The sequence below is a fragment of the Sus scrofa genome, chromosome 5 (assembly GCF_000003025.6).
Source record: "Sus scrofa isolate TJ Tabasco breed Duroc chromosome 5, Sscrofa11.1, whole genome shotgun sequence".
In the NCBI taxonomy this organism is placed as follows: domain Eukaryota; kingdom Metazoa; phylum Chordata; class Mammalia; order Artiodactyla; family Suidae; genus Sus; species Sus scrofa.
In genome coordinates this window covers 11,264,049-11,290,025 of record NC_010447.5, presented here as the reverse complement: position 1 = coordinate 11,290,025, position 25,977 = coordinate 11,264,049, and the positions used below count along the sequence as shown (strand labels likewise).

General features: G+C 54.0%; 1 protein-coding gene across 3 annotated transcripts; it reads right to left on the bottom strand.

The window, feature by feature from the left end:
• On the bottom strand, positions 638 to 25,556 carry TXN2 (thioredoxin 2). Of its 3 annotated transcripts, none has more exons than XM_021090965.1 (4): positions 25,312 to 25,385; positions 24,321 to 24,583; positions 21,262 to 21,385; positions 638 to 1,359 (listed from the first exon to the last, which is right to left on the bottom strand). In XM_021090965.1, exons 1-4 carry the CDS (start codon positions 25,348 to 25,350, stop codon positions 1,348 to 1,350), a joined length of 438 nt encoding a protein of 145 aa, XP_020946624.1. In that variant the 5' UTR covers positions 25,351 to 25,385; the 3' UTR covers positions 638 to 1,347.

Genomic DNA, 25,977 nt, shown 5'->3' with positions numbered 1-25,977 from the left:
TCAAATATACTTTAATAAAATCGGTTCACATGTTAAAACATGCATGTATTTTGAAAGTGAACACTGTACTATTATTCTCTATGCCCTTGTATGTGTGAACATTTTCATACTAAAAATATTAAAGGACTATGTCACCACCAGCTATATATAGAAAGCCAAGTGCCAAAGTCATTCTAAACTCCCAATGGAAACTCTTAAATCATCTCACACACACACACACACACACACACAACTCATGTGTTTTTAATTTTAAATTTACCTAGCTCCTATCTCTTGCCCAAGGCTCCCAGTCTGGGATCTATCTTTCCTTTGCTTTAAAAAAAAAAAAAAAAAAAAAATTGCTTAAGGATGTGTTAAAGAAATCCAGCAAAAGACATTCTCCCTAATGCTAACCAGGATTTACTGCAACGCAGAAAAATAAGCACATCGCTGCTTTTAAAAACTGTACCCATGCCCCCCTAACATTGACAAACAAGACCGGGGACCAAGGCTGAACTCAGACACCAAGGATTCGGGTTACTTCCTACCCCTGGGCGGATCCAGTAAGCAATATAGCAATATTCTGACTCAAGTCCTGTGATTCTTGAGTGATTGCTCTTACTAAGCCATACCATGCAAGTTAGTGGAAGCAATTAACTTTTTTTTTTTTTTTTTTTTTAACTGAGCTCGATGCCAGGCACTTAGCAGGCGCCCGACGGGTTGGGCCATCCTTGAAAGGAGGCTGACTTTCCTCCCACTCTACTCCTGGCTTTCCGGAAGCCCAGCACTACCCTCTTCTCTAACTTTCGGCCAAACCCACCCCTGCCTGCTCGCTCGGCGAGTTCCAGGACCCGCAGGTGCGCAGACCCGGGCTGGGCCGGGCACGGTCCGAGTCCTGAGTGCCCTAATGTGAGCCGATGCCCCAGGGCAGCCTCTCCAGACGGAGAGGCAAAGCGAGGCGGGGCGGCGCTTCCCGGCAGGAAGGCGCTGGGGGGCGCGGCCTTGGAAGGATGCCCGGGGCGGGCGGGCGGGCTGCGCCGCCGCCGGGGGAACCGAACCGACGGACGCAGGTGACGACAACCGCTCTCCCAGGGCGCTGGGGCCGCGCTCACCTTATATGGGCAGGCGCGGCGCGGGCGGGGCGGGGCGTCCCACCCGGCCGACCCCGCCCCGAAGCCCGACGGAACCTCTGCCAGAACACTTTCCGCAAGGGCGCGCCCCTGCAGTGGTGCCCCCAAGTGCCCCGGGGCTCCCCCGGCCCCGGTCTCCGGGCTGAGACCCGCGCCAGCCCCGTCTTACCTGGGCTGAACTTGATTGACTCCCGTTGCGATTGTGGGCAGGTTTCTTCCCCTTAAAGGTCACAGATCCTCACTGGAGCACCTGGGGGCAACGAGGGAACCTTTAGTGAGCTCACCTTGGAGCAGCACTCACTCACCGAGCGGCACGGCTACCCCGAGTGGGCACTTTTTCTTAACTGGCACTGGGGAAGTCTCTGTAACCCCAGGCTCAGCCCTGGGCCTGGCTAAACATCAGCCATGGATCCACTGGAAGAGTTCAGTTGACTGAACCCTTCTTGGTGGGACAAGACTAAACCTAAGAGAAAGCGTCCAGCGTGAGTCAGGGCGCTGGTCACCTGGCCTGCTGTTTTCTCCCTCCAAATTCTTCTTACAACCTCGACCCTTTTCAGTTGCTCTGTCCTTTGCTCTTCTGTGACCTCCAGTCCACTCATTAAAGCCCTTCACAGCCTCTCAGGCGCCCACAGGCTTTGCTGACTGTGTATTGACTTTTATTTTGAGGGAGGTGAACCTGGGCATTTGGAAGTTCCCGGGCTAGAGATTGAATCCTTAACCCACTGAGCAGGGCCCAGGATCAAACCTGCATCCTCATGGATACTAGTTGGGTTTTTAACCTGCTGAGCCACAACTGGAACGCCGGTATACTGATTATTTTAAGCTGGCTATTTTTTTTTTTTTTTTTTTTTTTTTTTTAGAAGAGCAGATGTGAGAGAAACTATGAAAACTGAGCATAAGTTACCTTTTTGTAAGAAACATTTACATTTATAAGGGAAATTTCTATTTGTAAGTGTGCCTCCCTCTCTGTGGGAGGGAGAGTAGGATGGCTCTAAATTTTAGAAACTCTTCTCCAGGAGAAGATAAGGGTTTAAATCTGCATAAGAACCTCGCTCTCTTTTACTGTGCTTTGCCTGGGAACCTCCCATAACTGACTTCCCACCCCCAGCATCTTTTGTGTTTAAGGTGATGGCTTTGGCCATTCGGATAGCTACTCTGTTTCCTGGGTCTCTCCCATGCACACAGAAGCTATATACGTGTTAGTAAACCTGGGTTTGTCTTTCTCCTATTAATCTATCTTATATCAATATACCAGCCAAAGAACCTAGAAGGAAAGAAGTGGAAAACTATCCGCCTCTCCAGTGTTGACCCTCTCAGCTCAGTACACGGACCACTGACCCTGCTGTTCCCTGGAGGCATCATGCTGTTCCATGCTTCCCTCCTAGAAAGTCCTTCCCTTGCACACACTCAGATATACATTCATCCTTCAAGAAGGTACCTTTTAGTGTCCTTCCCCTAACATCTACTGATTAATCTTTCTGAGCCTTGATTTCTTCATCTGCAAACTGAGAATAAAAAAATGCCCACCTCACTGTGTTATTTTTGAGGGTCCAATGAGTTCATGTCTGTACAATGCTCACAGTGGCTGCTCATGAAAAGCTGTGTTGAACAAATTCATCCTACTGTGTTCTAAATACTCATGCGTGCACCCTGGGTTCTGTGAGGGCTGGGCTTTTCCTTCTCCGCCTGTGCACATCCAGTGCCTGGCGCCTAGGAGGTGCTGGCTTTTCATTGGTGGTGAATGAGTGACTTTCTGGCAGTGATGGGAAGGCGAGGAGAAGCTCTCACACCAGGATGCTGGTGGTCACCACTCACGATGAGAAAATAAATCTCACATCTGCTAGGATGTAGCACCTTCTAGCTTTCTCTTTTTGTTTCACGGCTGCATCTACAGCATATGGAACTTCCCAGGCCAGGGATTAAATCTGAGCTGCAGCTTCGACCTATGCCACAGCTGCAGCAACGCCGGCTCCTTTAACCCAGCAATCAAACCCAAGCCTCCACAGCGAGCTGAGCCAACACAATAGGATTTTTAACCCACTGCACCACAGCAGGAACTCCCCTTATTTTTTTTAAGCACGGCATACGGACGTTCTCAAGGTAGGGATCTAATTGGAGCCGTAGCCACCGGCCTATACCAGAGCCACAGCAACGCAGGATCCGAGCCATGCCTGCAATCTACACACACACCACAGCTCACAGCAATGCCGGATCCTTAACCCACGGAGCGAGGCCAGGGATCAAACCCGCAACCTCATGGTTCCTAGTCAGATTCATTAACCACTGAGCCACGACAGGAACTCCAGGAACTCCCCTTCTAACTTTCCTTCCTTAGCCTCCTGGGAGCTTCATGGCATGACAGAGTCCAGGTGAACCTCTGACGCAGGCGTGCAAAAGTGATGACTTACCCGCTACGCAGTGGATGGCAGAGTAAGACACCCAAAATCCCGTGTCCCTGGAACCCCCTTCAGTCTCAGGCAAACCAGGATGGCTGGTCACTCTAGATCAAGTTCCAAACCCTAGTCTCAGAGGACCCCCACCTCCACCCCCTCCCCGGTCCGTGCCATTGTCCCCGAGCTTTTTTTTTTTTTTTTTTTTGTCTTTTCATCTTTTTAGGACCACACCGGGTGGCATACGGAGGTTCCCTGGCTAGGGGTCTATTGTCCCCCTGCTTTATAGGGAGTTTCCCGAAGAAGAGAAGACAATGCCCTCCAGCCCAGAGGGTTCAAGCAGCTAAAACACCCCCCTCTTCCTCCTCCTCTCTCTCTCTTTCACTCCCGCCAAAAGTCAGACTCCCAGCTCAGCGGCAGGGGAGGGGACAGAAGGGCTCAGGTTTGGGGCTCGTTCAGCTCACTTGGACAGATTCACAGGCTACTCTGGTGCCTGGAGAAGGAAGTCCCTCCCAACTGTTAGGCCGGTGGGGGAGACAGATGGGTGGACACGTGGCATCAGTCTGGTGGACGGCCAGCTGGAGAAGGGGGCCGGGGATGCCTCAGCAGGGTCTCTGTAAGAGCCACCTCCTGACCCGGCCCCTCCCCAGCCTTTCTCAGCTCCCCCCCTCCCCTCCCCCCTCTCCAGGCCTGGTTCCCTCCACTAACCCGGAGTGGGAGCTGGCCTCTGACGGCCTTCCTGCCCTGAGGTTAATGACTCGGGGCAGCGGAGTTCTGAGAAATGCAGCCTCCAGAGAGGAGGCCTCCGAGGCCAGGCCCGCCTAGCGAGTGAGGGCTCGGGCCAGGCCTCACGTGCACAGACTCATCTTCCCAGGCTGCCCCAGCCCCACCGACCCGGCTCCCACCCCGCCGGCCTCATCCTCCCGGGCCACTGTCCAGGAAAGCGTCTCTGCAGTTCCCCCTGGGCCCCAGTGGCCAGCACTGGGACAGGGGGCGCCTGGGCCAGCCCGGCAGAGCCTCGCTCCTGCCCCTTGCTGCAGAGGCAACTCCCACTCCTGTGGCCTGAGACTGCAGCCCTGCGTTGGCCTGGCTGTGGCTCAGTGGTCAGCGCCAAGTGCTGAGCAAACACCAGTCCTCCACCAGCGGTCACCTGTAAAGTCACTCCTGGGTCATGGGTACTCAGCAGGGCAAGCAGGTGTGAACATGGAAAGGGGGGTGTTTTGGGGGGACTTGGCAGGGAGAAGACACCCCTAGGGAGACTAGTTCTTGCTCCTCTCACCTCCTGTAGAAACAGTCTCTCCCTGCGAACCTCAGAGGGGTACCCAAAGTCACACAGCAGGTGGCAGAGGTGCTGGGCTTCCTAGGTGAGGGGAGAGGGTTCCTGGTAATGGGTCTGGGGCTGGGATAAGAAGGAGAACCAGACCCGGCCCAGGTCACGGCCCGGAAGAGCTCCTTGGTAAGGTTACACGCTTCATCCATTCCTTCACTCATTCAACAGGGCAGAGTCCTCTTTTGTGCCTGGCCCCGTGGGAGGGGTGCGGACCTGGAAGGGCAGCTCAAGGAAGAGGAGAACGAGGAGAGCCTTAGAGAGGGCGGTGAGCTTGGGAGCTGCGTTTTCTCAAAGTCTAGTCCATGAGCCCCTGCCTCGGAATCACTAGGGCTGTAAAGAGGCACATTCCCAGGGGTTCCCTTGCGGTGCAGTGGGCTAAGGACCCAACACTGTCACTGCAGCAGCTTGGGTCACCGCTGTGGTGCTGGTTCAGTCCCTGGCCTGGCAATATCCCATGCCATGGGCGCAGCCCCCCAACCCCCAAAAAGCACGTTCCCAGGTCCCACCCCAGACCCATGACCGTCACCAGATCCTTATGTGAATATGAATGGTTGCTTTGGACTAGGGACCTTTCAGAAATGCCACAATTTGGGGCCCGGAACTTTCTAAGGCAAAGGTGGCAGGGACAAAAGGGTGGCTGGAGGTGGGGCAGGTCTGATGACATTCCTGCTGCTGGGCCTCCCCTCCCCCAAAGTAAAGCAGCAGGTGGGAGGCGCAGGTGCTGGGCTCCAGCTCAGGTTTCAGGCCTGGGGACACTCCTTCAGCAGGCTGTTGGCCACAGCAATAGGCTCCCTTTGACCTGGGAATCCCACATTTATAAAATCCAAAAGAAAAAACATAAGCTTTGCGTCGAAACATGTTCATTCTGACCTCATTTATAATGAACAAAAAAATTAACTGAAAAATACCTAAATATTGGACAGTGGTTAAGGGTGTGACCATAGCTGAGTGGCGTCCTCTGGTCTGGGATACGCTACAGGGTGGTCCTGGGAGTGCAGAGAACCGCTGCCATGGGGTGGTGGGAAGGCTACAGCGGTCAAGAGCAGGGACCCCAGGGTCAGGCTGCCTGGTTTCCATCCTGGCTCTGCCCCTTCCCAGCTGTGTGACCTGAAGCTGTAACTAAATCCCTCTGTGCCTCAGTTTCTTCATCCATAAGCTAGAGCTCATAACAGGACCTACCTCCAAGGCTTATATGAGCACCAAACGTGTAAATATACGGACCATTTAGAATAGCGTCTGGAACCTCCGTATGTTATGTTAGTTGCTACTATTTTGCTTTTTTCCTTTTTTTCAGGGCCACACCTTCGATATATGGAGGTTCCCAGGCTAGGGGTCTAATTGGAGCCACACCTGCCAGCCAACACCACCGCCACAGCAACATGGGATCTGAGCTGTGTCTGTGATCTACACCACAGCTCAGGGCAACACTGCATCACCGACCCACTGAACAAGGCCAGGGATCGAATCTGCATCCTCATGGATGCTAGTTGGGTTCATTTCCACTGCACCAAAATGGAAACTCCCAGTGATGGCTATTAAACTGTGTAACAGGCTCTTATGGGTTGAGTTGTGTCTTCCCAATTCATTTGCTGAAGCCCTAAACTCCAGAAGCTCAGAATGTGTCTGTGTTTGAAGATGGGGCCTTTACAGAGGTGATTATGTTAAAATGGACCACCTCTGTGTCTTTGCACATGCTGTTCCCTCTGCCTGGAATGCTCTTCCACTCTTTGCCTTTCTGACTAACCCCTATTCAATTCTTCTAAACAAAACCACACTTTAAATTTTTTTTTTTTTTTTTTGGCCACACCATGGCATTTGGAGTTCCTGGGCCAGGGTTCAGATCCGAGCCACAGTTGTGACCTACACTGTAGGTGTGGCAACACCAGATCCTTAAGCCATTGTGCCAGCCCAGGGATCGAACCCGTGTACCAGGGTTCCAGAGACACTGCTGATCATGTTGCACCACAGGGGGCGCTTCAACAAAACCCTTCTTAAACATCGCTTTTTTTCTTTTTCTTTCTAGGGCCATGCCCATGGCATATGGAAGTTCCCAGGCTAGGGGTCAAATGAGAGCTATAGCCGCCAGCCTACACCACAGCTGCAGCAACGACAGATCCGAGCTTCGTCTGCAATCTACACCACAGCCACGGCAGTGCTGGATCCTTAACCCACTGAGCAAGGCCAGGGAGCAAACCCAAAATGTCATGGATACTAGTTGGGTTCTTAACCCGCTGAGCCACAACAGGAACTCCCATCACCTCCTCTCTATGCTTTACCTGACAGCCCTGCAGGTTTGCTCCTTTTCAGGGCTTCAACTCATTCTGTGCTTTAGCAGCATGATGATAAATGTTACTTGTACCTAGTGTGACATTTAGACTTTAGATTGTAACAACAGTGTGCTCACTGTAAGCTTTTGAGGGCAGGGGCTGGGCCCTCCTCTGCTTTGACTCCTAATCCCCAGCACCAAGCAGCCCAGGGGGGCACCCACAGGCACCAGCTGGCCAAGGTTAGGGAGTGAGGCCACCATGTGGGGGGTGGAGAGAATATTCCAGACTTAGGAAGAGATTTTTTTGTTTTTGCTTTTTTAGGGCTGCACCCAAGGCATATAGAAGTTCCCAGGCTAGGGGTCAAATTGGAGCTGTAGCTGCCTGCCTACACCACTGCACAGCCACACCAACAAGGGCACGGGATCCTAGCTGCATCTGCGACCTATACCACAGCTAACAAAATGCCAGATCCTTAACCCACTGAGCAGGGCCAGGGATTGAACCTGCATTCTCATAGATACTAGTCAGATTCGTTTCCACTGAGCCATGACGGGAACGCTAGGAAAAGATCTTTTAAAAAAAAATTTTTTTTTTAGGGCCACACTTGCAGCATATGGAGGTTCCCAGGCTAGGGCTCGAGTCAGAGATATAGCTGCTAGCGTACACCACAGCCACAGCAATGCAGGATCCGAGCCACATCTACACCACAGCTCATGGCAATCCCAGATTCTTAACCCACTGAGTGAGGCCAGGGATCAAACCAGCAACCTCATGGTTTCTAGTTGGATTCGTTAACCACTGCTCCACAACAGGAACTCCTAGGAATAGATCTTAAGCAAAAGACGCTTCTACCCACTGCCCAGGGTCAGGGTGGGGGAGGCAGATAAAAGAGAGAGGCCCAGGGGTTCCCGCCATGGCGCAGTGGGTTAGTGATCCAGCCGGTCTCAGTGGAGACACTAGTTCAGTCCCCTGCCCTGTGCAGTGGGTTAAGGATCTAGTGTTGCTGTGGCTGTGATATAGGTCGCAGCTCTGACACGGATTGATTCCATATGCCCTGAGGTGGCAGCAAAGGGGCAGGATTAGGGGTTGAGTCGGGCCACCTCACCCTCATTTCCTAGGGTGTCTTGTGTTCTGGTCACATCACACCACCTCTCTGGGCCTCAGTTTCCTCATCCATGAAGTGGAAACAGTAATCGCTACCTCAGGTGGGGGCTGGGAGGCGGAGATGGGGGGGGCGCACCTGGCAGTGGGGGACACAAAGGGATCAATGCCAGACGGCCTTCTTGCTGGAGGCTGAGGCAGGCAGCAGACCGGAGGCAGACAGCTACATGCCTGTGGTCCCCCAGGAAGCTGGCTGAAGGTGGGGACCCAGCTCACCCCGAGGCAACCATTAGCAGCTGTGCAGTGGTGGCGGCGGCAGCGGCGGGGCTCAGGAAAGGTCCCCCATCAGTGGCTGTGTGCGGCTGGCTGGCTTAGAGGCGTGGTGAGAAGCCCGTCAGACGTGACCGGGAGGCACGGGGAACAGAGGAGCAGACTCAGGGTGGATTCCAGTGGGCATTCCTCAAGGGTGAGGTCACCCCCCCTGGCTCCCCGGGGCTGCCACTGGCCCCACTGAGCTAGCTCTGGAGCAGGACAGGGTGGCGGCAGGGGTCAGAGTCAGGACACAGAGGCACATGTCAGGCTCCCCACCTGGCACAATGACGGGCCCCTCCCATGGTGAGGTGCTGGGGTCCTTATCTCGGGAAGCCCTGTGTTTCCTGTTTAAGATGTAGTGGGAGGGGGGAGAGCTGGGGAGGGGGGAAGCAAAGCCACGGACATTTCTTGAGCTCCTGCTGGGTACCAGCATGTTTACTTGACGGCGTCTTTCCCTGGTGATGGTTATTAGCCTCAGTTTGCAGATGGTGCAACTGCTCAAAATGGTGAAAAAGTTTGCCCCAAAGAGAACGCGGTATTATTCATGGGTAAGAACACAGAGCCTTTGGAATCGAACACCTCTGAGTTCAGATCTGAGTTTCGACAGCCTGTTGGTGCCGCATGACTTACGCTCTCTGGGCCTCAGTTTCCTCCTCTGTAAAATGGCCATAATGGTAGACCCTACCACCTGGGGTTGTTGGGAGGGCGCAGCGAGACGGCACACGTAACAAGCACTCGGTGAATGCGAGCCCGCATCATCCCCATCTGGCTGATGTGACAATTGAGCCTCAGGACGGCGAGGAAACGTGCCCAGGGCCACACCGCTAGTGGTGGGTGGCCAGCTCCCGCCCTGAACTCAGCTCTGATTCTTCTTGTCCTCCTTGCACCATTGTGGAGCGGCTGGTGGTCACCCCCAGCTTCCAAAAGGCAGGAGAGGGGAGGCTCCTTGGAACAATCCGTGGCCCAGATTTCCGGCAGAGCCATAGAAGCCGCCTGGAGAACGGGGTTCAGGGTCACGCCTGCAGCCGGTGTTCCAGGCAGCAGAGAGGAACTGCGGCAGCATGCCTGGAAGCCGGGCTTGTCCGCAGCGTCCTGCCGGCCTCTGACATTGTTCTCTGGGCCCTCCCAGCCCAGGGCCCGCACATTAGGGGCTTCCGGCAGCCCGGCCAAATTACCTTCACTTTCCAGAGAAGCTTTCCTCAGGCGTCTGGGGTAGGGGCTGACCTGGCCCCGTGCCCCCTGCCCTGGGCAGGGCCTGCTGGGAAGGGCACGGGCACAGCCTCAACAATATCCCTCTGACCCGCAGGTCCTGGCCCCGGACACAGCCCTTCTCAGAGTCCCGGCCGCCCTCCTCACTCTCTGCTCCTGGAGCCCAGGGAAGCAAAGGCCGTGACTCGCTTTCATTTAGGGTTGGCTGAAGTCAGGCACTCGGCTTCAGGTCCCCACCACAAACACACTGTGACCTGGGGAAGCCACCCCTCCCTGTGCCCTTCTGAGGGTCTGGATGATACCCTCGCACTCTGACATCTGCTCAGAGCGACCTGCTGTCCTTTGCTGCCTCCGAGCATAAGACCCTTGAGGGTGCCGTCACTTTCTCTCCTGTGTTTGTTCAGAAGGAACCTACACGAGCGACCACCAGCCATCCATCCAAATGCCTCTAAGACCTGCTAAGGCGCTTCAGCGCTGAGCATCTGGGACGGTGCCTCGGCCACTCTGCTGACGTCACTCTGTGCTGTGTCATCTGTGAAATGGGAAGAAGTGCCGGCAGGGGGCTGGTGGGGACCACAGGACAGACGTGATTAGACGAGCCAGCACTACAAATTTAAGCTTCCATTTTCACCTCCTGCCTCCAGGTCACCGGGATGAAGTTGGTATCAAGACAGTACATGTACAGAGGTCACACCCCAGACATCTTGGGGACTAGGGGGAGCCCATGGCTATGTCCCCTTTCCTGGGCTCTTGGCAGGTATCTGTGCTTCAGGGGGGATGGAGATGCTCCCCTGACCCCCAGCAGAACTGCCAGGCCCTGCAGCTGCTCTGCCAACCCCTCTTCCACGGCCAGGAGCCTGAGGCACCCAGAGGGCAACAGCGGGGCCAACGATGCAGAGCCAGCTGCGTCCCAGTGAGATCAGCGCCATGGAATTAGTCAAACGGGATCACCCAGAGGATCACCGCCAGTGACTCATGCCACGAACAGCCTCTGGGCAGAGACTGCCAACCTGGAGCAGCGGAGGCACCAGCTCACCTCACTCTGCAGCACACCTTTTAAGGAAAGGGAGCTCCGGGCTGTGCAGAGGCCCTGCCTCTGCCCGACGCCTTTGCCAGCCCTTCTCCACACCTACCTGGGGTGGGGGGAAACAGCCAGACCCCCGCCTGGATTCAAATCGGGCATTATCGCCTTTCAGATGTGACCTTGGGCAAGTCAATTTCCTCAAACCGGTTCCTTCACTTGTAATAGGGAAATAATACTTGCCTCACAAGAGAGGAATTAAATGAGGTCATGCACATACAAGTGTTGGCAAAGGGCACCTTTTTAGGAGTGGCAGTGGGGGACAGTTGGAGAGGGCCCAGGATCAGGAGTCAGGGTGCCCGGTTCTGAATTCTGGCCCCAGCCCTTACCTGCCAGGTACCTCTGCCTCAGAACCTCTTCAGTAACGTGAGCTGCCTGGCAGCTGGTTGTGGGATGGGGCGCATACACCACCTTTACGAGCGGATGGGGGGAGTGCAGGGGCAGGGGCCAGCCTGGTGCCCGAGGGCTTTGTGATCTTGGACAAGGTCCCCAACCTTGGAGGGGGTCTCGTGTGTAAAGGGGTCAGTCATGACGGTGCTCTTCTTGGGGCGCTGCCGTGGGAGGGGTGCTTTAGAACAGCGCCCGAGGGAGTTCTCGGTGTGGCTCAGCGGAAATGAACCCGACCAGCATCCATGAGGATGCACATCGGATCCCTGGCCCCCCTCAGGGGGTTAAGGATCCTGTGTTGCTGGGCTGTGGTGTAGGCCGGCAGCTGCCACTCTGATTCGACCCCTAGCCTGGGATTTTCCACATGCCAAGGGTGAGGCCCTAAAAAGACAAAAACAAACAAACAAAAAAAGACAAAGAACAGTGCCTGGGACCCAGGAAGTGCTCCCTGAGCACTGGCTGCACTTATTCCTCTTACACACAGCCCCTGGCCCTTCTCCACGAATGCTAGTTGCTGGTGCCCTTCCCTCCACAAGCCTCTGACAGATCCAGCCACAGGCCCTGCTTCTGAGCCGACCCTGCCCTCCTGCACCAGTCACAGCAGCCTTCTCAAGGCGGTCCTAGGGCTGACCCTCTAAACACCCCACGGCAACCCAGGCAGTTCTAACAACAGGCAAGCCACAGAGAAGAGAGCACACAGCGCCCCGGGGCCGAGGGAAAGGGTGTGGGATAGCCCAGCTGGGCAAGCAGGCAAGCAAGCCAGAGGGCAGCTCAACCACATGAGGGCAAAGGCTTTCCTGGCTGCCGAGCCTGCTTTGCCTGGCACCTTCCTCCATGGGCCAGGAGGAGCTAGGAACAAGAAGGGGCAGAGGGGCCTTGGAGTTCCAGCACACACACAGGAAGGCAGGCCCTCGCTAGGTTGGGACTGGGGGAGGCTCTGGAGGATCCAGGGGAGCCGCTGTGAGAGCCGAGGCTTGAGGCACCCATGTCCCCAAAACACCCAGGCTCTGCGCTCCTGAGCCTGTGTCCTCATCTGCATACCGGAGACAACAATCGCCCTTTGGCCTTGTGTGTAAAGGTGTTCCCTTGACTGACGACAGGCAAGTCAAGGGCAAGAGGGTGCTGGGGGTCAGAGGAGAAAACGGACAGCGGCCCAGCCTGGGAAGGGGTCACAAGCGCTCCTGAAGCCCAGACAGAGGGAAGCTGTCGACAGTGCACACCCTCGTTTTATTGGTCCAGTCTTTTCACAGTGAAGCCTGCTACTCAGAGAAAGGGCTGGCTAATGGGGAGGGAAGGTAGTGTCTCGAACCTTCCAGAGTCAAAGGTGTGCAGGATGCCCCCAGCGCGACGCACGTTCGCTGCCCTTGTGCCTGGGAGGAAGGTGGCTCTCTGGCGGGAAAGGGGGTGTGGACAGAGGGTAATTTAGCTCAGGGCCCAGGGTCTGGTCTTCACAGTGGGAGGTAGAGGGATCACAAAAGTTCTTTATTAAGGACCTGCACAAAATGAGAGAACTGTATGTTACTCTCACTTGTTCGGGTTTCTAGTTTCCTTCTTTCTTTTTTACAAAACAGCAGCAGGAAAGAAAAACGCAGGAGGCAGATGAGCCAGGCACCAGGGTTCAGATCAGAAGGGATCAGGGAGATGGGACCAAGGTGGTACCACAGGCTGGCCCCGCGGCTCTGTCCAAGCATCCTGGAGGGAGCAGAGCGGGTGGGAAGACGGCTGTCCTGGCTCCTGGGGCGGCCAGCCTGGCAGCTAGCCAGGCTGGGAGCGCTTGAGGGTCCCGTGTTTGGAGGCCTGGTCTCCAAAGCACGGGCCCATGGGGGCCAGTCAGAGGGACGAGGCGGGAAGGGCTGGCACAGAAGGGCTGTGAGTTCTACGGGGTCCCCCGGGACCATGGCAGGCCGGGGCAGTCAGGACTCTTCCCTGCTTGTCAGCCAATCAGCTTCTTCAGAAAGGCCTCCAGCTGGTCCTCATCCTTGATGCCCACAAACTTGTCCACCACGTCCCCATTTTTGATGGCCAGCACAGTGGGCACCGCCGACACCTGGGTGGAGGGGACAAAGGAGGCCGAGTCACGCCGAGGAGAGCTCTTCCTGAGCATTAGTCCCAAGCCTTTGTGGAGGGGGCCGGGGTCTTGTGCAGGGCAATGACTGCCCAAAGCCTCGGGTGGGTGGGGCCCCCAGCCTCTGTGTGCACGGGGCTGCTGCAGGGCCTGGAGGTCCACTCGCTGGAGAAACTTTTCCATTGTGGGCTCTCAGCAGTACCCCACCTCCCCCAACCGCACGGCTGACTCACTGTCCCAGCGGTTCGGCTGGAATGACAGGCGAGATTAAAATAACCCATGCAGCTGCAGCCAGGGCTGGGGGGGGGGCAGGGAGGAGCTGAGGGGCTAGAGAACCTCCCGGAGGGCAGGCCTGGCCCCGGGGGACCAGGAAAATCCAGATCCTGGCCTTGCCACTAGCTAGCTGGGGCCCCTGGCTGGGTCACAGCCTCAGTGCTCTCTTCTGTGAAAGGGGCTGAGTCTCTAGTGGGCGGGTTTAGGACAAGGGTTAAAGATCTGTACAGAGAAGCTGAGTGGTCAGGAGCTCAGGCCCTGGGGCCAGCATCCCTGTCTCGAGCCCTTCTGGGTGAGTCACTTCATCACCCTCAGTCTCAGGTTTGCATCAGCAAATGGAGACACGGCCCAGCCTCAGATGAGTGGGTACGGTGGCTGAATGAAATAATTTATGCCAAGTCTCAGCACAGCGCCCTGCCCTGGGATGATGTGCCTGGTGCACAGTGGGCACCCAATAAACGGAAGCCTCAGAGGGCTCATCACGAAAATCAAACCCAGGGCCCCATGCGAGTTCCTTTAGCTTCACACCAAATGATGGTTAAAAGGGTCCAGAAATCCACTGACTCACACCGGGCAATGCAGGAGGAAGGGCTCGACCCTGTGATCCCACGTTTATTTATTAGGGGGGCTGAATATTCTTGGCCTGTGAAGCTTTTCCTCAAGCTCCCCAGGAGACCTGTATGGATTACACGGTATGTAAATGAGGCCCAAGACCTGCGCTGGCATCGTGCATTTTCTGCCTGGGCTCCCTGCCTGGCTTTTGTGGGCATTTGAAAAAAACCCACATAAACAGAACAAGATAAACACAGACTTTCCTTACACACAAGTTAACTACAAAGTAACAATGGCGATTCCTATAAACACACCCAGTCTTCACATACTGAGCGCGGTCCTGCCCAGGAGCCATTCTGAGAAGCCTGACTTAAGACTTTGAATGTTCTAGGAGTTCCTGCTGTGGCGAAGTGGGTTAAAGGATCTGGTGTTGCCGGAGCTGCGGCTCAGATTCAATCGCTGGCCTGGGGGCTTCCATGATTTAGAAGGTTCTACCTGCGCACATGTCAGTACCAAACAGAAGCACAGGCCCGACTGGCCCAATCTCAGGTGCCACTGCCATTCGCTGTGTACCCCTCTCCTGAGAGGCTCCAGGGATAAACAGACGACATGGTCCCTGGACTCATTAGTGCCTTCATCCTCCTTCAAGGACTGCCCTGGGGCTGCTCGAGTGGCACCTGACATGCCTCCCAGGGGCAATGTGGGGCAGACCCATCTGGTGGTGGGCAGACCACACGTCACTGCTCATGGCCCCCCACTGGCTCCTGCCCTTGTCGTCCTTTTTTTCCCCCTCTTTTTGGCTGTGCCTGCAGCATGTGGAAGTTCAGGGGCCAGGGATCGAACACATGCCACAGCAGAGACCCGAGCTGCTGCGATGACCATGTGAGATTCCTAGTGCGCTAAACCACCAGGGTAACTCCTGTCCTTGTCATTCTTGACCCTGGCAGGGCCCAGAGAGGCTCGCGGCAGGATACAATTCCTGGAGGTACCCAAGGGCCTGCAGTGCTCTGTCTTTTGCGCCCTCTAGTGTCTGTGGAGGCAGCGGCCTCACATCTGGCAACTCTCAACCGAGGTGCAAGGCTCAGTCACCAACTCTTGTTTAACTCTGCACCTTCTGGATCCCGTGCTGTCCTGTGCTTCTTTTCTTTTCTTTCTTTCTTTTTTTTTTTTTTTTTTTTCTGCTTTTGAGGCATATGGAAGTTCCCAGGATAGGGGTTGAATCAGCGCCATGGCTGCCGTTCTACAACACGACCACAGCAACGCCAGATCCAAGCTGTGTCTGAGACCTACACTACAGCTCACAGCAGTGCCAGATCCTTAACCCACTGAGCGAGGCCAGGAATCAAACCTGCATCCTCATGGATACTAGTCAGGTTCATAACCTGCTGAGCCATAATGGGAACTTCCTTTTTTTTTTTTTTTTTGTCCTGCGCTCCTTTAACTGAAGTAAAAGCTATAGGTCAACAAATGAGAAGTGGTCTAAGTTGTTTTTAAAGAGTTCTCCCTCTAGGCAGGACCCTATGCTCACCAAGGTGGCTTGGAGCAGAGTGTTTTGAGAATTCCAGATGGTTCCCATCACAATCACATTTGCATACACTCATGCATGTGCTTTGCACACCCACACACCAGGCTGTAGTTGGGTGCACAGCAGACAGGCTGTGACTGTCTTTTCATGACAACCAAGTCTAGTCATTACTGACCAAGGGCATTCCTGCAAGTTTGAGTCTCGAGTCAGACAGACAGACACACACAAAGCCGCAGGCTTGCCAAGAAGCTGGATCTTCCGGGACACTGCAGGGATACCTGGGTTGTGACTGGCCTCCCCTCAGCCCCAAAGAGGATGTGGCTTTGCTGACCCCGAGTGTGGCTCACAAGTGGGGAGGGGCTGTGCCTGCAGACACGGCCTTAAATGGAAGTGCACAGCCCCTTGCACATTCTTCTGGAATGGCCATGGCAGTGTAAAGGGATTGCGGTGGAGCAAGAATTCAGCCTCCCTCTCAATTCCGACGCAACTGAGGGAGCCGAGGGGCTGGAGAAGAGATGAAAAGACGTCCTAAGACGCACTGATCTCCTCCTGCTCGGGAAGCCACCTGGAGGCTCTCGTGCTGGTCCAAAGGTCCCGGGGCCTCGGGAGGGGGGGGTGTGTGTGGTCTCCTCACCCCACCCCACCCCCAGCTCAGTGTCCCTGAAGCCTCTTCCTGCCTACCTCGAGCTCCTCCACCTGGGAACTGCTAAGGACCTGGCACAGCACTAGGGCTCAGGACACTGGTGACCACCTCCCTGGCTAATGGTAGAACACAAAAGAAAAGATCACTGTCACCCGGGTGGCCACGTACTGGTGCTTTTTAAGGGTCAGGGACCATCCAGACCACTTGCGGGTGCCACCTCATACTCTCCTGCCTTGAGGGAGGCTCACTTCAGACACAAGAAGACCAAGGCTCAAAGGCTGGGTGACGAAGTGGGAGGACTGGGATTGGAAACAAGATCTGTGTGACTTCATTACTGTGACGTCAAACTCTGCTGCACCTCAGCCCAAGAGCAAGGAATGGGAGACGAACATGAGTCCCGGCAGGGCGGGGAGGGGCATGTGGGGACACATTAAAAGGATTTCACGGAGTTCCTGTCCATGGCAAAACGTAAACGAATATGACTAGGAAACATGAGGTTGCGGGTTCGATCCCTGGCCTCCCTCTGTGGGTTAAGGATCTGGAGTTGCCGTGAACTGTTGGCGTAGGTCGCAGACACAGCTTGGATCTGGCAATACTGTGGCTCTGGCATAGAGTGGCAGCTACAGCTCCGATTAGACCCTCTAGCCTGGGAACCTCCATATGCTGCGGGTGCGGCCCTAAAAATTTTGACAAAAAAAAAAAAAAAAAAAAAAAAAAGGATTTTGTGCTTCAAATGAGAAGGATCAAAGGCTTTGTAGAGGCTTCTGGAGAGAGAAGGGTTCTCGGAGAAACTATTACTGAAAGAATCAAATCCAACTATACAACCTACTGGAGAAAGCAAAACTACACAGAGAGCAAAAGGATCCAGAAGGTCAGTTTGGGGGTGGAGAAGGGAGGCAAGGTTGAGCACAGGGGATTTTCAGCTTTTCTGCACAAGGCCCTAAAGGTGGGTAGGTATCCTTACACAGGAATGTGCAGCACCCAGGGTGAACCCACTCGCTATGGCAGCTCCCAAGAAGCCAGCCCAGAGCTTCGGAACTTCTGCTCCTTGATGTATGGTGGTGGACTCCCAGTAGCGGTTTTGCCTGGAAACTCACTAGAAATGCGGAATCTTAGACCTTTTCTGGACCCACTGAATAATAATCTGCTTTTTAAAAATACCCCAGGTCATATTAATGTTTAAAAGTGCTGATTTAGAAGAAAACAGGGGAATTCCTGTTATGGCTCAGCAGAATGAACCCGACTTATATCCATGAGGATGCGGGTTCAATCCCTGGACCCGCTCAGTGGGTTAAGGATCCAGCGTTGCTGTGGCTGTGGTGTAGGACAGCAGCTGCAGCTCTGATTCGACCCCTGGCCTGGGAATTCCATATGCTGTGGGTGCGGCCCTAAAAAAGAAAAAAGAAAGAAAGAAAAAAAGAGGAGGATATGTAACTACTAAAGTACCATGCATTGCAGCTGTGCCTTATTTCAATAACATTGAAATACTATTCATGAACTGCCTATGAAGTTACATGGAACATTAAAAAAAATTCAAATAAAAAACCCAAACGAGGTATCCCAGATATTGGCAGTGCTTTGTTGGATGGTAATATGATCACTATTTTGGTTGTTTATATGCTCTTTTTTTTTCTTTGGTTTTAAGGACCACACCCGCGGCATATGGAAATTCCTGGGCCAGGGATCGAACTGGACCTACAGCTGTCAGCCTACGCCAGAGCCACAGCAACATGGGATCTGAGCCCCCTCTGCAACCTCCACCACAGATCACACCAACACTGGATCCTTAACCCTCTGAGTGAGGCCAAGGATCGAACCCACATCCTTATGGATACTAGTCAGACTTGTTACTGCTGAGCCAAGACGGGAACTCCCTTTATGATCTCTTTTAAATGACACTCTCTACAAGATGAGAAAATAAAAGGATAAAAATCCCAAGCGAGAGGTCAGCAGCGGAAGCCACAGAGGAAAGCATTAAGGCTCAAGAGACCACATCACGATCCACCCAAAGCCCTGGGTGCTTTGCCTTTTCTCTCCTTTGGGAGAGGGCGACACTCCAGGGAGGGGAGGGGAGTTCTGTGAGGAAGGAGACCCGCCCTGAGTGTGTGTGCTGGGGGTGGGGTGGCAGGGGGGCCTGGGGAGATACGCCTGGCTCCCTGAATATAATTTATTTATTTATTTATTTGTCTTTTTTTGTCTGTTGTTGTTGTTGTTGCTATTTCTTGGGCCGCTCCCGCGGCATATGGAGGTTCCCAGGCCAGGGGTTGAATCGGAGCTGTAGCCACCGGCCTACGCCAGAGCCACAGCAATGTGGGATCCGAGCCACGTCTGCAACCTACACCACAGCTCACGGCAACGCCGGATCGTTAACCCACTGAGCAAGGGCAGGGACCAAACCCTCAACCTCATGGTTCCTAGTCGGATTCGTTAACCACTGCGCCACGATGGAACTCCCCTGAATATAATTTAAAGCAGTGTCTCCAAGTTCATCCACCATGTGGAAAAGGCCTGCAGGCTCGGAGGTACTAAGGATGTCTTGGCTGAAACGTCTTCCTCAGATTCTCTTGCAATACAGGCAAGACGGAAGGAAGGAAGGAAAGGGGTGGAGGAGGGGTCAGGAAGAGCCCCCTTCCCCACCCCCGGAGCTGCCTAAGCTCTGCAATGACGTCAGCCCAGGGCTTGGCAAAACCAGAGGCTGCGTGCAGGTGACTGGGCCCAGCAGCCTGGAGGTTTTTTTCACGTGACCCACACACTATGCGGACAGTGGACGAAGGGAGAAGAGCTACAAGAGGCCCTGCCCTTCGTCATCTGGAATGCAGGCGGGGTGGTCTTGGGACCTCTTACCACTCATGTGACCACAACTGGAGGCACTGGGTTACCCTTCTTTGCATCCATCCAGGGACCACAGTTCCCAGTACATGGCTGGCTCCCAGGAGGTGTTGGCTAAAGACCACTGGTGAGGCCGAAGCTGGGGTGATACCCAGCAGTGCCAGGAGGGAGCCTAAGGCATCTCAAGCCCACCCATCACCCTGGATGCTCCAGCCCTCAGCTCACACCAGAAGCCACACCCTCACTCCCGCAGCAGCCGTGGGTCCCTGGGGGTGGGACAGACAAGGACTGAGAGCTGGGGGCCCCCTTGACAGAGCGGCCAGTGGGAGAGCTTTTGAAAAAAATGATTCATTCCTTCCCTCAAACCCTGGTAAGCAGCCCCCCATGCCACCTGTCAGCCAGCGCCACTGTCTAACTTCAGCAATGTCCCCTGACCATCTGCGGTCGGCATCAGTGGCTTTGCCTGCCCAGTATCTATCCCTTTCCTTTGCCTTTGGTCAGGACAGCCTGGTTTCCCTGTGAGTGACCGCTCCCTGGGCAGCAGCCTATTCTCGCCCCTGCTCCCACCCACTCCCTGCCATGTGGACTGGCTGGAGGCTGGGCACCTCTACCTGACCTGGTCTAGAAAGAGCTGAGCCTAGACCTCCAAACTCTGAGAAAGACGGAGGCCAACCCTTTCAGTCATCGCTTATTCCCGGGGGGGAGTGAAGGTTCACTCTGGCCAGAGATCTGGATTTTCACACGAAACCTCCTGAGGTTTCAACACCAGCACCTGGTTCAGGATCTTAAAAAACACTTCAAGGGCCAGACCCATCAGCCAGTGAGCCAGATCTGGCCCAGAGGCCGTCGGGTGTGACCCTGGCTCCGTAATAACACCACCCAGAGGCTAAGCAGGTGAGAGGTTATCCAGGCCTCTTCCAACCTGGCCACAGCCGTCTTTCGCAGTTGCCTTCCTCTCATTCCTTGCTCGACCCTTCACCCTGGCCAGCCAGCCATGACGGACCTCTCCCCTTGGCCTCTGAGGCCCAGAGGCTGCCCCACAGCCCAGGCATCTCCTGCTCCTCTTCCTCCGGCCTGCTCTGCGACAGGCACAACGGCCCTGATGTTCGACAAGCAGTGGATGAGACCCTGACCTCAGGGCCTTTGCAAGAGACGTCTGCTCTGCCCAGGTCATCCCTCCAAAGAGCTGTATGGCTCATCCCTTACTCCTTCCAGGTCTCTGCTCAGATATCAGCTTCTTCCGGAGCCTTTCCCAAGCCCACCCTTTAAAAAGGACACCCTCCCCTGGCCCCTGGCCAACACTCCCACCCCCTCCTCCTGATTTATTTTCTCCATAGCATTTATTATCTAAAACAGGGATCAGCAAACTGTGGCCCGTAAGCCAAACCCGCTGCTCCCTGCCTGTTCTTACAAGTAAGTTTTACGGGCACAGAACCACGCCCATGTGCTGCAACTGCCTATGACTGCTCTAGTGCTACATGACAGGTGAGTATCTACAGAGACCAGTGCCCCCCAAAGCCTCAAATGTGTACCTCCTTGTCCTCTAGAGAAAAAGCTTGCAGATGCCCGATCTAAAATACTAGCATGGAAGCTCCGAGAAGGCAGGGGTTTTTACCAGCTTTGATCACTGCTCTACTCTCGGCACCAAAGCACAGCCTCAGCACTGAAGGGATGCTGAATGTGTCTGTTGAGGGAACACACAAGCCAATCAAACACGGGAGAACAGCTCAAGTCTTTGGGTTTGCTGTGTTCTCGGCCCTGCCTACTCTGTGCATCCTTCACAGCTCTGCTCAGAGGACCCCTCCGATGTGACACATTCCTTGTCCCCTGGACTCCCCTGTCAGCCAAGGACAAGGAGCTCATCTTATTTCTGCCAGGATCATGTATGCCTGGCACACTGGAGGGCTCACAGATGGACTGATGAATGCATGAATGAAGGAAGGCATCAGGTTCCCGAAACTCAGAGCACAACCTGGTGTTCTGGGTCACACGTCACTTTCTAAAGGTGGTAAAGAGAGACAGGTGGCTCAGAGGGTCAATGGAGTCACACCCACAAAGTGCTCTGAACTGCTGAGATCTCCAGGAAAAAGCCAAGACCGCCCCTTACTGCTCGGAGACAGCTCCCGCTGTCCTGTGACCCCCAAGCATCCCACAGCAGCTGCCCTGCAGCAAGCCTGCTGACCCGTACCTCGTACTCGATGGCGAGGTCTGTGTGGTCGTCGATATCCACCTTGGCCATCACCACCTTTCCATGCTGCTTGGCCACCACCTTCTCTAACCTTGGCCCCAGGATCTTGCAGGGACCACACCACCTCGGAGGGGGGGAAAGAGGCATCCCGTCACAGAAGCACTCAGCAATCAATCTACCGTTTCCCAGGACCTCCCCTTGACCCATACCGTCCTGAGGGCCTCTGCCTTCATCATCTCTGCTTATAGCGGTTAAATATTAACCTGCATTGCTGACATGCCAGTTAATGCCAGGAGTCGTTGCAGCTGGAGACTTTTCACAGGTCCTGGATTTCACTTATTTTACTATATCTAAAAGAAATACACTGACCTAACATGAATATGTGATCTGAAGTTAAAAGGTTTGGGTTCAGGAGTTCCCTGGTGGCAGAGTTGGTTAAGGATCCGATGTGGTCACTGCTGGGGCACGGGTTTGATCCCTGGCCCAGGAACTTCCGCATAATGTGGGCGTGGCCCCTATCCCCTCCAAAAAAGTGTGGGCTCAAAGAGAGGCTCTTCACCAACTAGCTGATTGTTCTGGAGCCTTGGTTTCCTCCTCTGAAAGGGAGACTCTGGCTCTCGAGGCTGTGATGAGAAATCAACCAAGACAACGTGGATACCTGTGCTGAGTTATTTCGAACACCTCACAGGCTCGGACCTAAGGCAGCAGAAACCAATGGCTACAGAGCTTCTACAACATGCCAGCCACTGTGCCAGGGCCTTCTCAGCTTTTGCTACACAGAACCCTCAACCCTGCAAAGGAAAAGAAACCATCTTCCTGGAGTTTCCACTGTGGCACAAGGGGATCAGTGGCATCTATGCAGCCCCAGGACACAGGTTCAATCCCTGGCCTGGCACAGTGGATTAAGGATCTGGCATTGCTGGGGCGCAGGTCCCATCTGGGGCGTGGATCTGATCCCTGGTTGGGGAGCTCCCCTTGACCTCCATATGCCTCAGGGTGGCTGAGAAAAGAACAAAAGAAAAAAAGAAAAGAAACCACCTTCCTAAGAAATTGAGGCCCATACAAGTTACAAGACCTGGGCAAGGTCCGGGACTGTACCCAAGGTTGTGTTCCAATCATCTTCTTTTAGCCCCAGGTTCCTCTCTGAACCCCCAGCCCCTGTGTCCACTGCCAGCACTGCACAGAACACAGGTGTTCCTTCTAGGTAATGAGCCTAGGCTGTCATCCTTAAGTGTGTGGCACTAAGGACAGTGCCTGGCACTGAATCAACAAACTCACCCCTGCTTCCTTGCTGGGGAAGATGAGGCATGTGTCTCCTCCCCCACCCCAAATCATTCATTTGGGAAGCTCTCTCCAATGTGCTCAGCAGACCAGGAGGGCAGGACAGCTCTGCCTTCCACCAACCCCTGCCTGATGACTCCTAATTTTTTTTTTTTTTTTTGCTTTTTAGGGCTGCACCTGCAGCATATGGAGGTTCCCAGGCTAGGGGTAAAATCAGAGCTGTAGCTGCCAGCCTACACCACAGCCACAGCAACTCAGGATCTGAGCTGCATCTCTGACCTACACCACAGCTCACAGCAATGGCAGATCCCCAACCCACTGGCAAGGCCATGGATCCAACTCATGGATACTAGTCGGATTCATTTCCAATGCACCACAACGGGAACTCCCTGTGACTCCTAATTTATTCTCAGCTTTGAAGACCCTCTGCATTCAGAGATTTCAATTAATGAACTCACAACACCTAAAAGCCCCGTCTGCAAGACCTTAGCTCCTACCACACGTGAAGAAAGGGAGGCATAAGGTCATCACATGGCCTGCCCAAGGCAGCATGGTGAGTCAGAGAAAGAAGGCGAAGGAAAGCAAAAGAATCTGTCAGTGGTTTGCCCACAAGGTCTCCCAACTTCTAACTCAGGCTCCCATTTCAGGATGCCCCATTCTGTCGTAAGCCACACGGGAAATCCAAGGATGCCCTATTCTGAAAGGTTTGTCCAGTAGTTTTAGAACCAGGCATCCAGCCAGGCTCCAAAGGTCTGGAAAGGAAGAAGGCCAACAACAACAATAACAACCGAAAAAAAAAAAAAAAAGGCCAGACCGACAACCAGAATGCCATAGGCATTTAAATATCCTTTAAACAAACTCACAGGGCACCAGAAAGAAACTCCTGTCCATCCAGTGCACGCTTGGGCACCCAACTGTTAACTTTTATCAGTGGAACTGACAACTTTTTGCTAGCCCTTCTCCGCTTGGGTGGCAAGATGTTAAACACAATTATCTGCAGAGTCAGGAACTGGTAATATACCAAAAGCCAGATGATACTACAGCCTTATTTTTCCTGCTTTGGTCCAAGCTAAAGATGACCTGAGCCACTTGGGCAGTGAGATACAGAACATAACTGTTTCACAGCACTATTTGGAGTTTTTCTTTCTTTTTTTTTCTTCCTTTTTTTTCTTTTTTCTTTTACAGCCACCCCAAGGCATATGGAGTTCCCAGGAGGGATCAGATCCAGATCTGAGCTGCAATTGGGACCTACATCGCAACTGTGGCAACGATGGATCCTTGAACCCAATGCGCTGGGCTAGGGATCAAATCTGTGGCCTGGAGCTGCAGAGACAACTGCTGCCAATGCCGTTGTACCACCATGGGAATACCCACGGAGTGTTCTGAAGACTGAAGATTGTTTACTAGTCTGCCTCTTCCTTTCTCTTTTGGGCCTCACCTGCAGCATATGGACGTTCCCAGGCTAGGGGTCAAATAGGAGCTACAGCTGCCGGCCTACACCACAGCCACATCAACACCAGACCATTAACCCATTGAGCGAGGCCAGGGATCGAACCCACATCCTCACGAATACTAGTTGGGTTCTCAGCCTGCTGAGCCACAACGGGAACTCCTACTAGTCGGTTTCCTACCAAACTACACTAATCTTTGAGATAAGGGATTCGGTCTCACCGATCTCTATGTGAGAAGCATCAAACATAGTACTGAGACATAGCAGGTGCTCAATAAATACCAGAACAAGTGACACCCAGTCTTCTACTGACCCCCCCAGGACTCACTGTGCATGGAAATCCACAACCACTGGCGTCTCACTGTTGACAACTCGGTCTTGAAAGTCAGGTCCATCCTGGATGTTAAAGGTTGTTGTACAGACCTGGGTAGTGTATAATGACCGGGCTTGGCTGGGTGTTCCTGTCAGGTTACTAAGGCTGAGCTGTGGGGTCTGCAGGGCTCTGGAAGCGAGGGGTGCCCACCGACTATGAGAGGGCTTCCTGGAGACTACAGAGGCCAGGAACCTCCTCAGGAGAAGACGCTGAGCCATCTGTGAAGGGAAGAGGTAGGAAGAGTAGGGGCAAAGAACAGGAAGTCAACACACCAGAAATCAGAAAGGTATGTGGGAGTACCAGGGGGCTCAAGATGCAGGGCCAGAAACAAAATGTTGGGAAATAATACATAAGACTTCTGGAGGAAAAGTGAGTAAAGAATGAGAATCAAGGGGAAAAAGGAATCGAAAACCAGGATGGGAAAACTAGGTCGACAACCCAAAAAGCAGGATATTGGTGAAATTACAACAGACGGAAGGGGGGAAGGAATCAATATTTATGGAGCACCTGCTAAGAGATAGGTATCTTACAGGCATTAGAGTCCTCCCAGATCAACGATGAAGAAGTTTCTACTGTACTACTGCTCATATTATAGATAAGGACTTAGAAGCTCAAGCAAATTGTGACATATCCAAAGCAACCCAATTATTAAAGGAGAGTCGACACTAGAGCCCACGACAGTCTGAAAAGTCCTTACTCTATCGATTACTCTTTTAAAAGGAGTTTTAATGGGAAATTAAAGACAAAGGAGAGTTGTCAAAGGTTCAGGAAAGAAGACAAGCAACAATTCAAATAGGAACGAAGTGACACGGGAGCAGGTGGGGGGGGAATTAATAAAGAAGGGACGTGTGTGTGGAAGGAACTGGGAACCCCGGCTCCCCGAATGGCAAGTTCCTCCCACCCAGGGTTTCTGCCCGCTCGGCCATCGGCCTGCATGGGAACGCGCCTGCAGAGGCGCCTCAGCCGCGATACCACTTCGAACCATCCCCACAGGGCCCCTACCTCCCAGCAACGAGAGCGAAGCGACGCACAGCACGGCCCGCCCCACCGGTCAAGGGCACTTCTGTCGTCACTTCCTGAGGGGCGGGCCTTAGCGTCACTTCCGGGAAAGGCAACCTGAGCAAGTCCTCAACTAGAGGGCAGGCACGGGCGGAGCCTCCGTTAGGGACCGGAAGAGAAGCGTTCTTGAAAAGAGACACCGGAAGATGGGCGGGCTCTTAGGGGAGGAACCGGAAGAGGGGCGGATCATTGGGGAGGGACAGGAAGAGGCCGGAGGGCTCCGGAGGAGGGTCCGGAAGAGGAGGGGAAGGAGGCGGGAGTGCCAGGGAGGGGGGGGGGCGGAGAGAAGGGCGGTGGGGAGGCGTGGTCCTCGAGTTTGCAAACACTTGCTGACCAGCATGTCCACCCTTTTGTCTCATTGTCCTAATGTCGCTTCGAAGCAAAAGACTTCAGTTGGGAGTCCAGAGAACGCTGACTCGTATTTGTCATATGTGACTGTATAACTTCGTGGTTTCGAGCAAGTCTTCCTGCCCTTGGGGACTTCAGTTTCCCAAAATGTGACATGAAAAGCTCAGCTTGTCTTCCACCCTTGTCTCTTTGGGATTGCTGAGAA

What these genes read in the sequence shown, in the direction of transcription:
- TXN2 (XM_005663827.3), bottom strand. Translation starts at nt 25,350, where the DNA reads ATGGTTCGAAGTGGTATCGCGGCTGAGGCGCCTCTGCAG. An exon ending in CGGCTGAGGCGCCTCTGCAG is followed by an intron (nt 24,584 to 25,311) that starts GCGCGTTCCCAT and finishes TTCCCTTCACAG; the next exon opens with ATGGCTCAGCGTCTTCTCCT. An exon ending in GTTGTGGATTTCCATGCACA is followed by an intron (nt 21,386 to 24,320) that starts GTGAGTCCTGGG and finishes CCCCCCTCCGAG; the next exon opens with GTGGTGTGGTCCCTGCAAGA.